The sequence below is a fragment of the Colobus angolensis genome, unplaced genomic scaffold (genome assembly GCF_000951035.1).
Source record: "Colobus angolensis palliatus isolate OR3802 unplaced genomic scaffold, Cang.pa_1.0 Scaffold596, whole genome shotgun sequence".
Taxonomy (NCBI): domain Eukaryota; kingdom Metazoa; phylum Chordata; class Mammalia; order Primates; family Cercopithecidae; genus Colobus; species Colobus angolensis.
Window position 1 is genome coordinate 493794 of NW_012119554.1, and position 16554 is coordinate 510347.

Here is a 16554-nt window from a genome sequence, read left to right on the forward strand (position 1 = left end):
CAGAAATGTACCCTTTGTAGAGGCACTGAAGGGCAGCACTGAGCTGCCAGCTCATGTCCTGCCTCCTTCCTGTTCACAGAGAAAGGACGCCGTTGAACCCAGTCCCCACTCAGACACGTGGATGTTCTTGCCTCGTGCCTGCTGTGGCTTTACATCCAGGCGCTGTGGCAAGAGGTGGAACAAAGAAACCTCTTCCTTTGCCTAAAAATCCAGGATACTCTTGAGGGCATCAGAATGATGGGCCAGGCCAGTTTGACACAAGTTCAAGGAGAAGGTGCCATCTCTTGCTTCTAGAGGGGCATATCTAGCTAGAGGTGGCCCTGGCTTCTGAGAACGCTCAGCCGTAGGTTACATTTAAGGGCGAACAGTAAAAAGCACCAGCTGGTCGGGAGGAAGATGAGGAGGAGTGCCTGATTGGTTGCTTCTTTCCTGTGTCTAATTCTAAAGAACCTAAAACTTGGGTCCGAAATAATGAGAGCCATGTTGTAAAAATCCTTTGAAGAGAGTTCTCCTGGGGAATGTGAGCTAGTGCGGTGACCTGATCCCTTGGTCAGACAGCTCTGAGCTGTTTAAGTGCTGAGTGTCAACTATCTACAGGGAGCCAGGCCCCTGAGGAGCGGCCAGGGTTCCAAGCCCCACTGTTCTTTTCCTTTCTGGAAAAGTGCAGACGGTGCACGTTCCCGAGGCCACCAGGCAGCTCTACAGTTGCCCTCTGGGTGAACGTGACCCAGGTCAGTAACTTTCTAGTGTCCCCCCACCCCCATGTTGGAATGATCAGCATTCCTATACTCCAGGGGTTCTTGAGTTCTTGAGTTGTTACCAAGGCCCTGCCTTTCTCTGGCTCAGATTCGGAGGAGGAGGTCCACTGCGCACTGCCGCTTCTTCACCCCCTGGGCTTTGGAAGCAGCAGCTCTGGCTTCCCTGCACCCAGTTCTCAGTCTTGTGGTCCTGGCCGGCTCCTTTATCACATATGTCTTGAGCACCCTCTCAGCACGTGGCACTGTTCAGAGTGCTGAGGTGCGACCATGCTTAGAAGAGACAAGAATCCCTGGTTCCACATGGCTTCCCTCAACACCTACATTTCCAGGCCGTGGCTTGGGTTCAGAAGAATCCCCCTCCCTGGAAGAGATGAGTGGCTGGAAGGAGAGCATGTCACTGGCTTCCCTGAGACCCTCCCGAGAGCCTCAGTTTCTCCCTCTACCACCTGAAGTCTTAACTGCAGGGCCTGAAACAGATTCTCTTTAAAAACCTGTGAGTGTGGTGACTGGTTTTCATTCTTGTGAGTTGTTAATTTCCGTGTCCCTAGCACTTTTTGAAGCAGCTGCTCCTGTGGCCGCTTTGTTTTCCTCCTCACCCTCCTCCATAGTCTCTGTTTGACAGTAGAAGGAGATTTAAAACCTCCAGGCTGAGTGAACAGGCGGTCTTGAAAAAGCAAACAAATCGGGCCGGGTACAGTGGCTCACGCCTGTAATCCCAGCACTTTGGAAGGCTGAGGCAGGTGGATCACAAGGTCAGGAGTTCGAGACCAGCCTGGCCAATATGGTGAAACTCCATCTCCACTAAAAATAGAAAAAAATTAGCTGGGCATGGTGCCGCATACCTGTGATCCTAGCTACTCAGGAGGCTGAGGCAGAATTGCTTGAACCCAGGAGGCGGAGGTTGCAGAGAGCCGAGATCGTAGCACTGCACTCCAGCCTGGGCGACAGAGTGAGATTACACCTCAAAAAAAACAAAAAAAAAACAAATCGCAAAGCAGGTCCCCTCTGGGTGCTGGAGCATGCTCATATCTGCTTGGCTTTGGTCATCAGAAGAGGCCCTCGGGGAGAGGCTTCAGGACTTCCCAGGGGAGAGGTGACAGGACACACGCCTCCCCCACTTCAGTCAAGGCAGCTTCATTGTCAGCGGTTGTACGTACTAAGATTGTGTTACAAACTTCATTTGCAGAAAGTGTTTTACCCCCTGAAATTTTTTTTTTTTTTTGAAAGCGCCTGCTGTTTTATTAATGGCACTTTTCTAAAACTTCATTAATTTCAATGTTAAGAATTTGGTATCTGATATAATTCATTGAGCTGCTAGTTTGATTCACTCTAACTCTTTTTAAAAAGCTCTGTCAGGCAATAGGATATGGATGGGAGTGGGTCAGGTGAATAAACGCTTTAAGCAGTCATTTCTTTAGAAAACACCTCCGTGGCCAACGTGTGATGTGCTCCTAATGAGTCATTCAGACAGACTCAGGAACACTTGTCCCCCAGGGTGATCTGTCAAGATAAAATTTTCAATACTGCAGTTTTGCATTTTGGTGTTTTAAATGGACTTGACACCCAATAATTCTGAATAAAGGTAGGAAAGAGGGAGATGATTAAGTTTTACAAGTACCTACTATGTGCCAGGCACTGTGCTACACATTCTTCATATTTTATCTCAACATTATCAACCAAGTAGGTATTAAGTTCTCACCTATTGATGAGGAAACTGAGGCTAAGAACAATCTAGTAACTTCTTCAGTGTCACCCAGCTAATAAGTGACTGGGATTTCAGCCTGTGTTTGTCTTTTTTCAGTCGATGTTTGTTCCTTTATACTACCTTGTTCTTAAATTTCATCTCTTCTCTTAAAAGAAGTCAACTTTGGGAGAAGGTAGATAATATAAACATTAAAAGAATGAGATTATGTAATCATTTACCAGAAATCAATCTGAAAATAGTGGGCTGGGCGCAGTGGTCCACACCTGCAATCCCAGCACTTTCTGAAGCTAAAGCAGGAAAATCATTTGAACCAAAAAAAAAGTAGTGAAAATATCTGGTTTATTAATGTAATCAGCTTGTTATTATTGGCATTTGTACTTAACAGCCACAAAATAAAGCTTACCAGAGATTGTGTATTTCAGTTCATGTGAAATATCTTGGGATTGGCATTAGAGGTGACAGGTTAGCAAGGAATTTGATAATGGCTTGAGAGAGTCCAATAAGCACTACACTCTCTGACTCAGAATGTTCTACTTAGAACACAAAGAAAGCTTACATTTGTAAAGCGCCTTGTTCTTCCATGATGTTGAAAGCTGCAAACCACTTTATAGGTTGTCTACTATTTTGTAAAAGCAAAGCAAACCCAGAATGCATGCAAAAATTATGGTCTTTTAAGAAATCCAAGCCTTTTAGGCTCCATTCTTACTATAACATGATCTACTTTATTGGAATTCTTTATAAAGTAACTCTGCCCCTCCCCACCCAGCCATTAACAGGTAGTCTCACCCCTGAGGCAGTTGACTAAGAAAAAAATATCTGGAGTATTTTTGTCTTAGAGTTTAAATCCCAATAGGCATATCTGTTGGCATTAGTCCTACCGGCTGTCACAGTTGCAGTGTCATAGAGTCCCCAAAACATGTGTTAAATTATGGGAAGCCTTGACCCCTATAAACAAGTCAGGTGTGAATCCCACTGATGGGAGAAAACCCAGCCCAGGAAATGTCGTCCCTGCTGCTGGATGTCAAATTGCTAAAAACTTAACAATATTAATATAATTTCCAATGATTTCTTGAATCAACATCTTTCTCACATTTTCAATGGCAGTAGTACAACATGGGATTTTCTGTGTGTTATACACGTATGACTTGAGAACCCTGGGGAGAGGCAAGTAGAATGTTAACGAGAAAGCAAAGGGGAAAGGAAAATACTTCAGTTTGAAGCTGTGAGCCTCCCCCGTAGGAAAACTACTAAGTACAAGAGGTTGAATATTGCACCCTAGCCCAGCTTAGATCCCAGACACCTCAACTAGGGTTCCTCGTGTGCACCCATGGCACTGTAAATAATGCACTAAAAAAAGAATAGGTAGCATTTTATCGAGTGCCTATTATGTACTTGGCTGTGTTCTAAGCACTGTACATGTATTATCTACTCCTCACAACAACCCATTATTACCCCCATTGCATAGATGAGAAAACCATCACTCCAGGAAGTCACATAATTTCCCTGTGGTTGCAGTTCCTACGGAGTGGAGCTGGGATTCAAACCCACTGGGCAGCCTGGCTCCAGAGCCGATCCTCTCAGCCATTATATTACGCTGCCTACTCCAGTGCTCCCTGTCTCTCCTAGTGCTCCCCTGCTATGTTCTCATTGCTGTAAGCTCCCTGGATACTTCCATCCCAGTCTTCCTCAGGGCCTAGCGCTGGCCTCTGCATATGATAGTTCAGGAAAGGTTGGCTGAATAGGGGACTGGAGGAGGCAGGCACAAACCATTTGCAGGGCTCTAAGTTGGCTCGTTTTTCTGGCTACCCTAGTTTGGATCCTCAGTCAGTAATTCCATATAAGAACGAATCTCCACTAACATAAGGTTTCTTTCTGCCCAACCTATTTTCCATGTGTCCAGAATCCAAATTGTCCCAACCTACGGATTGAATACTATCTTTGAGTGGGTTCTAGAAGGTGTATTTCTGTTTCTCTTGAAACTATGGGGAAGAATTTCTCATGTAAACAGAGCCAAACTTTAGAAATTTTCATCCTCTAGTAGAGTATTCTCAGATTACAATTTGCACGGAAAGGAGTAAAATCTGTTTATGGAGAAGAAATGCTTTTCCACTTTGTCTTTAGAAGTAGATGCATGTGGCCAAGAGGAGGGAGCTACAAGTCAGAGGTAGATGCAGCATATGGCATGATGGGAGCTACAGGTCCGAGATAGATGCAGCCCACGGCATGGTGGGAGCTACAGGTCCGAGATAGATGCAGCCCATGGTGTGGTGGGCTTGTTGGGCTTGCAGACATTGTACTGCTGTGGATACCAGAGGGTTTTTCACCAATTCTTCTACTCCAGTGCAGACAGTACTATTTAGACAGACTGCGGGGTTTCTCTTAGAGAAATGACAAATGTTTGATTAGGCCATTTGGTCAAGAACCCTGGTATCTTGTAACTGCTATCAATGACCAGTATTGTAAGAGGTAGTCCGGACTGATCTACGTTCTCAGTCTAATTGTGCACACTCGAGCACAATATATATCAGTAAGATACTTGATTAAAACAAAAGCCCTGGACGCATACATAAAGTGAGTGCAAGCACAAACCCATCACGCAGCCCTTAAGGAAGATGGCAGCCATCAGTTGAATAAACATTCTATGATGCTAATGTCACATGTGTGACATACACTTTCTACTCACTTACTGATTGTTTTTGAGCATCACTTGGTTGATAGACACTGGCCATGACAGACTTCTCAACCAAATTAAGATGTGTAGGGGTATGTGTATGTGTGCACAGTTTCTGTCTTAACCGACAGAACTATGACATAGTTACTCATCGTATAAGCTAAGAATAATTAATGCCTGGCTAACTGTTGACTCTCAGGCTGAAAGGCAAGATCAACCAAGTAGAATTGCCTAGATCTTCCTGTGTCACCTTATTTGGATTTACTGTTGATTTTTTTTTAAAAAAGATGTGAGTTGTTATTACTCTGATCATTGGTTTTGGGCCTCCGGTGTATGTCAGATAGCAGTGGCCAGATGCAGGCACACTCTGTATTGATTGCCCTCACTGGATGCATATCTGCAGTGTATCAGCCACTGTATCCACAGCCCCTTCCCTGGGGGAAGAGTCTTCCATGCTGTACAGCAGACTCCCTGACATTTTCATGGAGTTCAAAGCTCAAGTTGGTTTGGTGCTGACATTCTGGATTAGCTGGTTGACTGGAAGGACTGCTTCTTTCTATACACTGTGAAATTTATAAACCGCAGCAGCTGAGGGCTTAACATGGCCGACAAGCTCCAGCTGGCAGCAATTAAATACACCGCAGACCTTTGGCCAAACAAAGGTTTGTGGAGGCAGAGTTGCTGCATGTGCACTGAACAGACTCTTAGGTTGAGTTGGTTCATAAGAGATGCTGTCGACTTAGGAGAGGTGAGTGGGTGGGTTTTGGCCACCTCTTGTTCGGTGATCCATTGTCCCCAGAATTACGGTATCAAGACCCGGTCCAAGTAGCAGCAAAGGTGGTCAGAGGAAAGGAGCAAAGCCACCAGGGAGGCCGCAGGCCTGTCTAACAGTGGTGGACCAGAGTCGTTTAGACGTTGGTTTGCTGCTCTAGCACCAATGGCAGGACTCACAGCTCTTCCACTTTTTTTTTTATTCATTCATTCATTTATTCATTCATTCATTGGACACCACTATGCTGTAGGCTATAGGCTGAAAGGAGAAGATGGGAATGAAAAAACAATAAGAAGCCATTTCATATCCATTCAAGCAGCAAAGATTCAAGAGTCTAGACCAGTGCTATCCAAAATAAAATTTAAATTTCAAATTCATTCCTTTAGTTACACTGGCCACATTTCACATGCTCAGTAGCCACATGTGTTGTAGCTACGTATTGGACAATGCCGTCCTAGAGAATACCAAGTGCTGGGTATAGATCACTAGGGCGTCCTAAATGCCTCATTGACAGGAGTGTAAAAATGGTTCAGCCACTTCGAACACAGTTTGGATTATCTTGTTAAGTGAACATTTATATCTTGTGAGCCAGCAAACTCCCCCTGGATAGATTCTCAAAGTTCACCAGGATGAACACCTACAGGAATGTTCATAATAGCATCATTTGTAATAGCAGAACCTGGAAAAAACCTATGTGCCATCAACAGGAAGATGGATATATCATAGGATAGTCATACAATGGAATATTAATAAAGCAGAGACGTGGTGAATTAATCATAGCTACACACAAAAGAAGGCCTGAATCTTAGCAATGTGACAGTGACATCCTTTTTCAAAAGCCCAAAACTAAACCCATAGAACATAACAAGAATGTAATGGAGCGTCCTTTGAAATGTGGTAAGACTACATAAGAAAGAAAAGCACAGGAATGAGAAACACAAGATTCAGAAGGAAGTTCCTGCCTTAGGTAAAGGAGAAACAGGGATTTGGGGTGGCAGAAGACCAACTTGTGGTCCACGATAGAGCGATGGAGTTTTTTTTTTTTTTTTTTTTTGCTTTCACAGATGTTTATTTCAAATAAATAAAGAGAGCCTGATGATGAGAGTGTGCCTTGAACTGAGGATAATCATGAGCCCAGTCCTAAAGTCCAGTTAAAAAAAAAAAAGGACTGGCCGGGCACGGTGGCTCATGCCTGTAATGCCAGCACTTTTTGAGGCTGAGGCGGGCGGATCACAAGGTCAGGAGATCGAGACCATCCTGGCTAACACGGTAAAACCCCATCTCTACTAAAAATACAAAATATGTGGCAGGCGCCTGTAGTCCCAGCTGCTTGGGAGGCTGGGGCAGGAGAATGACGTGAACCCGGGAGGCGGAGCTTGCAGTGAGCCAAGATCGCACCACTGCACTCCAGCCTGGGCGACAGAACAAGACTCTGTCTCAAAAAAAAAAAAAAGGACTAGAGTCTTTTCCCTCCAGGTGCTCATAGGCTTACTGGAACATACAGGAAAGTCACTTAAAAACGGACACACTGTCACCGAGCATGAACAAATGTAGGATTGCCGTTACATGGTCATACTGGTCTTAAAGGCCGGCTTGAATGTACAGTACCACATCAACAGATGAACAAAACAGCATCGTCACACTGTGGCCTTTAAACTTTTTGCTGGCCGAGGTTTGAAAACAGTAGCTTACTGTTGCCTTTTTACATTATTTTGGTAATTCTTTAAGATTGGAACTAAATTTGTTCATATGCAGTGACTGTAAATATTCTCCCTTACTCACAGCCTACCGACTTGGATCTGAGAAGGTAAAATTTTAGTTGAGTTTTGGAGCAGAAAGAAGAGTTTTTCAGATGCTGACATTGATGAGGTGATAGGGGAGTGGGGAAAAATTCCTTTAATCCAGCTTGCTGCTTCTAGGAAGAGTATGCCTTCTGGAAGTCCTTGTATTCATAAGACTGTAACAGAAGATGTTTCCTTTTAGGGTAAAATTGAACTCATCTGTCTTTTCTTCCATGTTGATGTGAAAAATTAGCCTTGAATGCCACAGTGAGCTCCCCTAGTCAGCAGTGTTGAGCACTGAATCCAGCCTTGCCCTTGGTATCTGTTTGATCAAAAGGCAAGAACCCTGGAAATGGGAAGATAGTTTGTGGCCTGTTGTGAAGAGAGTCAAGAAAAGAAACATAACAACAGTCAGTGTGTATCCTTAGGGGAGCCACTCTGTTTTGTATCCTCTGATGTTTTGGTGGGTTTGTAGTTTGCAGGTTAAAAAATAGTGTATTGGGAATGGGGGTGAGGTTGGATCACTGAAACCTGGGGAAGACTCTGAGAGTCAGGAAATAACTGTTTACACTAGAACGCTGTTTGATCCTGTGAGAAGATCAACAAGGTGAGCGCTTTTACTCCCATTCTCAATTATTCTGGAGCTGTCATGAGATGAAATTTTTCAGAGCTCGGGTCCAGAAACAAGCCGCCTTTCCTCAGCTTCTCTGGCTTCCTCAGATCCACCAGAGGCATGTAGGACTTCAGGTTTTCTCCTATCTGGTAGCCTGTTTTCCCTCAGCTTTGAGTACTAATGAAAATCCTGCTTCGTGTAAGGGAAAGGCCTGTCATCAGTGTCAGCTTCAGGACATTGCCGTCATGTCCCTTTCTTTGTTTTGATCAGTGGGGCAGACAGACACACCCTCGACCTTTCTGTCAGGAAGATGGGGTTCTAGCTGGTTCACGTTTTGCCTCAATGTTGATTTTGCTTTCAGTGCTCAAAATCCCTAGTCTTCAAACTCTCCACCAAAGCTTGCAGGTCATCCTTCCTTCTTAGCTCAATTAATGGCCCTTGTACCATCTGCCAGCCACCAGGCACTCACTCGTTTATTCAGCTTATCCTGACTGCTGCTGTACCATAAACCAGACACTGTTCTCCATCCCAGGAATGCAGTGAATGAAACAAATTCCCCCTCTCCTGGAGCTTCCAGTCCACGTGGGAGCCAAGCAGTAAATAACATGTTTATCCACCTGGCATGGAAAGCAAATGTGTTTTGAGCAGATGACTGACTTGATGTAACTTATCTTTTTTTTTTTGAGACGGAGTCTCGCTCTGTCACCCCGGCTGGAGTGCAGTGGTGTGATCTCGGCTCACTGCAAGCTCCGCCTCCCGGGTTCATACCATTCTCCTGCCTCAGCCTCCCAAGTAGCTGGGACTACAGGCGCCCGCCATCACACCAAGCTAATTTTTTGTATTTTTAGTAGAGACGGGGTTTCACCATGTTAGCCAGGATGGTCTTGATCTTCTGACCTCATGATCTGCCCGCCTTGGCCTCCCAAAGTGCTGGAATTACAGGCATGAGCCACCGTACCCGGCCAATGTAACTCATTTTTTGAAAGGGCCATTCTCATTGCCATGAGGAGAGTGGACAAGGATGGAAGGAAAGAGAACAAGTTATGAGGCTACTATGATAATGCATTACAAATCCAGGAATCATTTGTTAGTTACGATCGAGATGGTGAAATAGTCAGATTTGGGATATATATTGAATTTCAGCCTGTGCAGGCCTCCAAGTTGATTGGGGAAGATGTGTTGAGACGAGTCTGAATCAAACCTTACATTGAAAGTGATGAGGAAGCAGACCCTGCCATATTCCTCTTGGAGAGGCCTTTGGGCTTCTACCATGTAGCCTGGCAGAGAGGTCAGCAGGACTGCCTTGGGGAAAGGATACTTTATTAGCCTGTATAGGCAGTGATTGGAATGAGAGCAGGTGTTTTGCTAGGCAAGGAGATAAGAACAGAGCTCTGCTACCTGGAGAGGCACACCAGGCTCCTTCCCCTAAGCCCCTGCCTGCAGAGGTTACCATCATCCTTTCGGCAGCAGTTGTCCAGCTTCTCTGCTGATGGGTTAGCGGCAGCCCCTATACTGCCCTCCCCACTTTCAGTCGATAGTTGGGCTCTGAGTAGCCAACTGTAAGCCTGTGTCTTGAAGGAAGGATTGAGACTGGCAGGGTATATGAGTGTGTGATGTAAATACAATGGGTTTTTTACTCTTTCCCTTAGTGCAGATCATTGAAACTTCTATACGGTCTCTTTCTATTACCCTTAGAGAGTACAATTGATAGTACTGAAGACATCCTTATAACCGAACTTGTGTAAAATTATCACTAGATTTTTGTCTTTCCAGCACATATCAAACCTCACCAAGGTAGGGAGCTGTCCTTCAGATGTCGTCACAGCCTGTTGAACTGAGTGCTGACCTGGATTCGGGAGCACTTTTCAGTTACCCCAGCTGTGCACGGTCTATTGCATAGCCTGTGACAAGTTTCTAGGGTTGTTTCTGTCCATATTACCAACCTGACTTGCCCACCAGGGCACTTTCTGCCCTCGTAAGTAAATCTCTGCGCTGCTTACTGTTAGTTCCTGCTTCTAAAGTGCTGATTCAGTGTGTAAGCCTTCTCCTCTCTTTTAGATCTGTCTAGAGAGGGATGTTTTGCTTCAGTGAGCTCCAGGAACAAATAATAAAAAGTACAGCAAGTACAAGGCCGAGGACAGACCCCGTGCGCTCTTATCAGTCATCTGAAATATGCGCAGCCTTTCCAAGACAAATGTGCACTCCTGTTTCTAGGAAAACACCAGAAAGTACTTACCAATTACCCTGTATATGGTGTGTGGAAAAGACAACATCAGCCTACCCTGAAAGCCATAACAGAGCAGATTCCTCTGGGCAGCCGACAGCTGAGTGGCCCAAGTCAGAGCCACTGCAGAATCCCAGCCTGTGGCCTGGGCCAGGTCTAGGTCCAGGGGGCCTTCTTCCCCTTGCATGATTACCATGTCCCTCACCCTTTGCCCAAGCAACTGACCTCATTTTAGAAGAAGTCTCAAGGGTTGATGTGTTCTTACTAAATGCCCAGGATTTGCTTCCAGACCCATCACAAATCCAAAGATGGCTCTCCTGAAGAGATGCCTAGATAAACAGGGTGCAACCCGGGGAAATCTATTACAGTAATAACCGCAGGAACGAGAGCCGCCGCTGGTGGGCAGCTCACCATCCGCCGGGACCAGGCTTGGCGGGCACTGTTTTATTTGATCTTTACAGCAGTCCTGTAAGGTAGGTGTCATCGTCCTGTTTCAGAGAGAAAACTGAAACTGAAGGTTAAGGAAGTTAACCAACTTATCCACGATCACATGGCCAGAAAATGGTAGAGGCAGGATTCAAACTCAGATGAGGGTCTTTAACCACTATTTCATGGTACATTCATTCACAGGCAATACTGTCGTTTAATTCTGTTCACTAAATGTAGAGTATGTCTGGTATTACAGAGTGCTTTTGTCTTAGTGAGAAAGGGAACTCATTTTAACCTGCACACTTAACCTCTTGGATTTTTGTCCATTTACCCATCTAGGACTCAAGCACAGAGGGTTCGGAAACCGCGCTGCTGCACAGGGCCCCAGGGGCTGCTTCCCCGATACTCTGAGAGCCAGGCGGAAGGACAGGAGCAGCTCTTCAAACTCACAGACAACATACAGGACGAATTGTAAGTTAGAGCATGGGAAACCAGCCCTGTGGGTCTACTGGGCCTCTTCTCCTTTTGATCCTGAGAAGTTTCCATCTGATCTGAGTTACTGTCATGACTCTCCGACCTTAGATCTGGTCAAAGAATTCCTTGCCCCAAATGTTTTTTAGATTTAGATATAACTGATGGTAAACAGCCTTTTACTCTAAGGAGTGGTTTTCGCCTGTGTGCCATAGCCAGGCCTTAGTGTTTTGTTTCTAGAAAATGGCAGTCTCTTTCTAGTTAGTTCAAAGAGAGAAGATAATGAATAAAATGTTCTCAGTGTTAAGGTTTTTCTCCAGGAAAAGTTTCTTAAACTTTGATATCCCATTTTTGCGGCAGAATGCTAGCAAAACAAAACGGAAAAACAAATAGCAAACAACTAATAGTGGGACATTTTGGAAATATGTTTTTCTTAAGATTGCTTTGTTACTCTTTAAATATGGAGCCTTGTATACCTGGGATCTTATCATATCTTCAGTTAGTGATATTATTCCTGGTTGACATGGTAGAATTAAGTCTTTCACTATTTTAGGATATTTTGTAGAGATCCTTGTAGCATAAACGTGCTCTATAACCTGAATAGGTGCTAGAACCACCAGCCTAGAGAAAGCAGTTAGTTGTGTCTAGGAGTAGCAAAATACTAGTTTAATTTCTTCTGATGCTCATTTGTCTCCTTTAAGGTAAAGCGAGCTTGGGAGGATTCTGAGTGCTGTGAGTGTGTTTTGGTGGGTGGAGGAATGTCTGAAATAGAGGTCAACTGTCAGGATAGTCTTCAGAGTCATTGTTAGGGACAGTGTTAAGTAGATCTCATCTCATATTTTCATGGCAGTATTTGAATGGGGATATCAAAAGCCAAATCCAGAAGGTATTTGTTGCTTGACAGATAGAATGGCATCTTCCTACATGTGCCTTGTGTGACCCCCTATGGTGTTATTAGAAGGTTTCTTGATAATAGAGTTGTATTTTCTTGTTTCATCTACTTGGGTTGCCATTATAAAATATTACAGACTGGGCAGCTTAAGCAACAGAAATTTGTCTTCTCACAGTTCTAAAGGCTGAGAGGTCCAGTATCAAGGCATCTTCTGATTCTGCTGCTGGTGGGGGTTCTCTTCCTGGCTTGCAGGTAGCCAGCCCTCTTCTCACCGTGTTCCCACGTCGCAGAGAGAGAGGGGGCACTCTCTGGTGTCTCTTATAAGGGTACTAATCCTATCAGCTCAGGGCCCCAACCTTATGACTACTTTAACTGTGATTACTTTCTTACTCCAAGTGGTCACATTGGGGTTAGGGCTTCCACATACGAATTGGCAGGGAGGGGGTAACTCTGTCCACAGCAGGTGTCGCTCGTAGCTTCTGCTGTTTGAGTCCAGTGCCTGGAGTGCCCATGCAGTTCACTCCAGGGAGAACTTTCTATTCCTGCCTTCCTTGGGGCACAGATTTGGTACCATGACTGCTCTTGATACTGCTTTGTAGACGGAACTTTTAGCCTTTGGATGGGAAGTCTAGAGAGTCTTTTCTCAGGTCTGGCAGGACATGGTGCAGAGTCTGCTACAATGGCAGCCCTGTGAGGCTGGGATTTTTGTCTGTTCCATTCAGGGAAGAATCCTCAGCACACAGAACAGTGCCTGGCATCGAATAGGCACCCAATACATACAGCCAGATAGCTGCAGTTCAGCATTTGTGTTCACATGTGTCCATTTTCCAACCATTTGGGGGTTTTTTGTCAAAGGCTAAATGAGATTATAAAGTATTGCATGTTGTCTTTTCACTTTCCTCCCCAACTCACCTCCATTCAAGTCAAACCATCTCTGGTCACTGTGAAATTCGCTTGTAATAGAAGACATTGCGTAGTACAGCCAACACAGGACTGCTCTCAGTGAGATCCACACATTGAAAAACAGAGCCAGAGAGAGCTGAAAACTGGAATCAAAATGAAATCAGTAAAATCGTTTTCATGCAACTCATGAAATTCATATGAACTAGGAAGAGATACTGGCATGAATGAATTCTGACTTTGAAAGATGAAAACCATGTGTCTCCACCCAAGTTGTGGGTTAAATCTTGCCAGTGAATGCTGAAGGAGGCACGTGACCACGGCCTTCCCAAGTGTACAAGGAAGAAGCCATCAGCGAGTGTGGCGAATGTTCCTCTGAAGCGTCCTCAGTTGTCAGCCTGGGTCTTCGCGGTGGAGTGAACATTACACTCATCACTTTGCAAGAAAGGAGTTTTCAGGAAAAGCCCACAAGCGCCAAATTATACCTCTGACTTCTATCCTAGATTTGTAATTAAAAACATGTTTAAAGACCTAATTATTTGCATATTTCCCTTCAGAGTTAACCCCTTTAAAGGGTCTTTAATACCTTGCTCTACTGTTCGAACTAAATGTTTCCACATTTTTTTCCAGTTAGGCTCACTGTTTCACTTCTGGAAAATATTGTGTAATTATTTCCCGATGGAGTGAAAACCCCACGAAGTCCCCAGTGCCATTGTGACTTCAACCTTGTTCTCCCAGATCGACTTGCATTTCATTTTTTTCATTCTATTTAATTAATTAATATCAAAAGGATAGTTACCGACATTTGATGTCTGGTCTGGCCAGCTGAAAGGTCTTCACTTTCAAATTCATCATATATTCCTCTGAGAAGTTGTGCAATTGTCATTGCTTCCCATCTTTCTCAATTTTGGTTTTGAAACAGGATCCGGGTTAAGATGATGTTAAAGTAACATTTGTCTTCTGTGGTGAAATTAATTTTTCTTTCTAACTCGTGTCCCATTTGTAGCCAGAAACTCATTTTCATTTCGTTGTAAGGTACCTGTTTTATTTCTAATACTGCATCACATATAACAGTGCACACCAGGCTGGTGAGAGGAGGGTGGCTCCTGCCTTTTAGAAAACGCTCATGAGCAACCCATGTGGCCTGCGAAGCTGCCCTGATGTACTGCTTTCTGGAATTAGACAATTGAAATTGTACTTTTTAAATGTAGTTTTAGACAGTAACATTTATGAGACTTTTTAAATACAGAAAAGTGTAAAAAATAAAAGTAGCCTATGCATCCACCAGCCAAATAAGTTGCTCCTCTTTTCAATTTTTTGTAGAGGTGAAGTCTCGCCATGTTGCTCAGGCAGGTCCGAACTCCTGGCCTCAAGTCATCCTCCCACCTCAGCCTCCCAAAGAGCTATGAGGCCAAAGTGGGAGGATCGCTTGAGGCTGGGAGTTCAAGACCAGCCTGAGCAACATGGCAAAACCCCATCCATGCAAAAAGTAGCCAGGCGTGGTGGCGCACACCTGTAGCCCCAGCTACTTGGGAGGCTGAGGTGGGAGGATAGCTTGAACCTGGGAGGTCGAGGCTGCTGTGAGCTAAAATCACAGCACTGCACTCCAGCCTGGGTGACAGAGTGAGATCCTGTCTCAAAAAGAAACTCATATGCATGGTTAGCAAATCCAAGAGTATAGAAAATAAAATCAAGAGTAAAAGTCTCTTATCTACTTTGTAAACATGCTGTTTGTGATTTTTGTATCTTGTCTCTTCTTGAGAAATTTCACGGAGAGAGAGAAATCAGGAAAATTTTTGAGCACACCATGTAATATTGATCCTAATAGCATATAATTATAAGTACAAATCTTATAGTAACATCCACAGTCTCAAAATAAAAACGATTCCTCCTTCTGAGGAATGGAATAGAATTTATTAGCTTCCATTTCCTAAACTAGGAAATAATCTACTAGTAACTATTGATACTTACAGAATTGGCCATTTGTTGATATGTCCCTGAATTAAAACTTACATTTGGCAGATGGCACAGCTACTCTGGTAAAGTTAGAAGTTTGCTAAATCTTTAATAAGCTAAATCAGGAGTTCTAAGAGAAGTTTTCAGCTTTCCTACTGGTAACATGTGTCTAGCATCCAAAGTTGCCTGTACACTGGCAAATTTCTTGCCTTACTGTAATGCCAGTGTCATCTTCTGAGACACCCTAACGCATACATTTATTGAATCTTACTATGTGCCAGGATGAGTAAGAAATTTCCTCTGTCCTCAGTGCACTCACAGTTTAGCAGGGGAAGCAGACACTGTATTACCAACAACCTATAACATATATTGCTGTTCAAAAATAGAAGTATGAGCAACATATTATGGAACCCCAGACGGGAAGTGATTAATTTATACTGGAAAGCCAGGGAAGGCTTCACAGAGAAGGCTCTGGACAAGTCACCTGACCTTGTAGGAGGTGGAGGAATGTGCCAAGGAGAGAAGGTGCATGGACAGAGCACAGTGCTGGGCAGAGACACGGGGCAGAAGAGCTCACGGCAGGTCTGGAGAATTTGGGGTCAGCCTTTTGTGGCAGCAGCGCGTGTGGAGAGAAGGAGCGGAGGCTGGAAAGGTGGGTTCCCAGGCCGGATACTGAAGGCTGACCTTAGTGGTCATGCCGAGGAGCTTGCGTCTCCTGTAGGTGGGAGTGAGACGGTGAGGAAGAGGATCCCACTCAAAATTCCTCATGAAAAATAAAACCTTGACAGCAGCAGGTAGAGAGACTGAAGGCACAAAGCCAGTTAGGAGGCCGCGGGGGTAGCCCAGGTAGAAGGTGGAGAGGCCCGAACACGGTGGCCGTAACGATGACTAGAAGAGGACAGATTGGAGAGGCATTAAGGAAGCAGTGTCTGTGGATCCTTCAACTGCTGAATTGGAATCTGAGTGAGGAGGAGGGTTGAGAGTGGCTCCGGGCTCCCTGCGTGTCTGGTTGATGGGGATGCCATCAGCTGATGCTGGGGGTGCTGAAGAACAAGGGTTGGAGAAGGACCAGCTCCCCAGTGGACGTGTTGAGGTGCCCTGAAGAGGACCTGGCACTCAGAGCGACACTGGGCCCAGACGTGGAGTCAGGGCCATAGATGGACCTGGGGTGGGTAACGGTAGAGGAGCCTGTTCCAGGAGCGCTGAGTCAGGCGTCTCAGAATGCTTCTGATTTTGAAATGACTCCAGAGGGAGTAGAATCAGGTATATAAATGAGTTAATATTGAGGGGGAAAAAAAGCAGGAGGAAAATTAAGTCGAGTGGCTGAAGCAGTTAACTTGGCAGATTTCTCCCTGAGACAAGTTGGTCATGAGCCTGTTTCC

At 44.7% G+C, this 16554-nt stretch overlaps 1 protein-coding gene across 2 annotated transcripts in view; it reads left to right on the forward strand.

Annotated features, from left to right (window-relative positions):
• The window catches only part of VPS13D (vacuolar protein sorting 13 homolog D (S. cerevisiae)), a 281733-nt gene that overhangs the window by 255549 nt on the left and 9630 nt on the right, over positions 1-16554 (forward strand). For both annotated transcript variants that reach the window (XM_011962545.1, XM_011962546.1), the window contains one exon: positions 11293-11424. In XM_011962545.1, coding sequence (XP_011817935.1) covers positions 11293-11424 — 132 coding nt within the window. The remainder of the gene's footprint in view (positions 1-11292; positions 11425-16554) is intronic.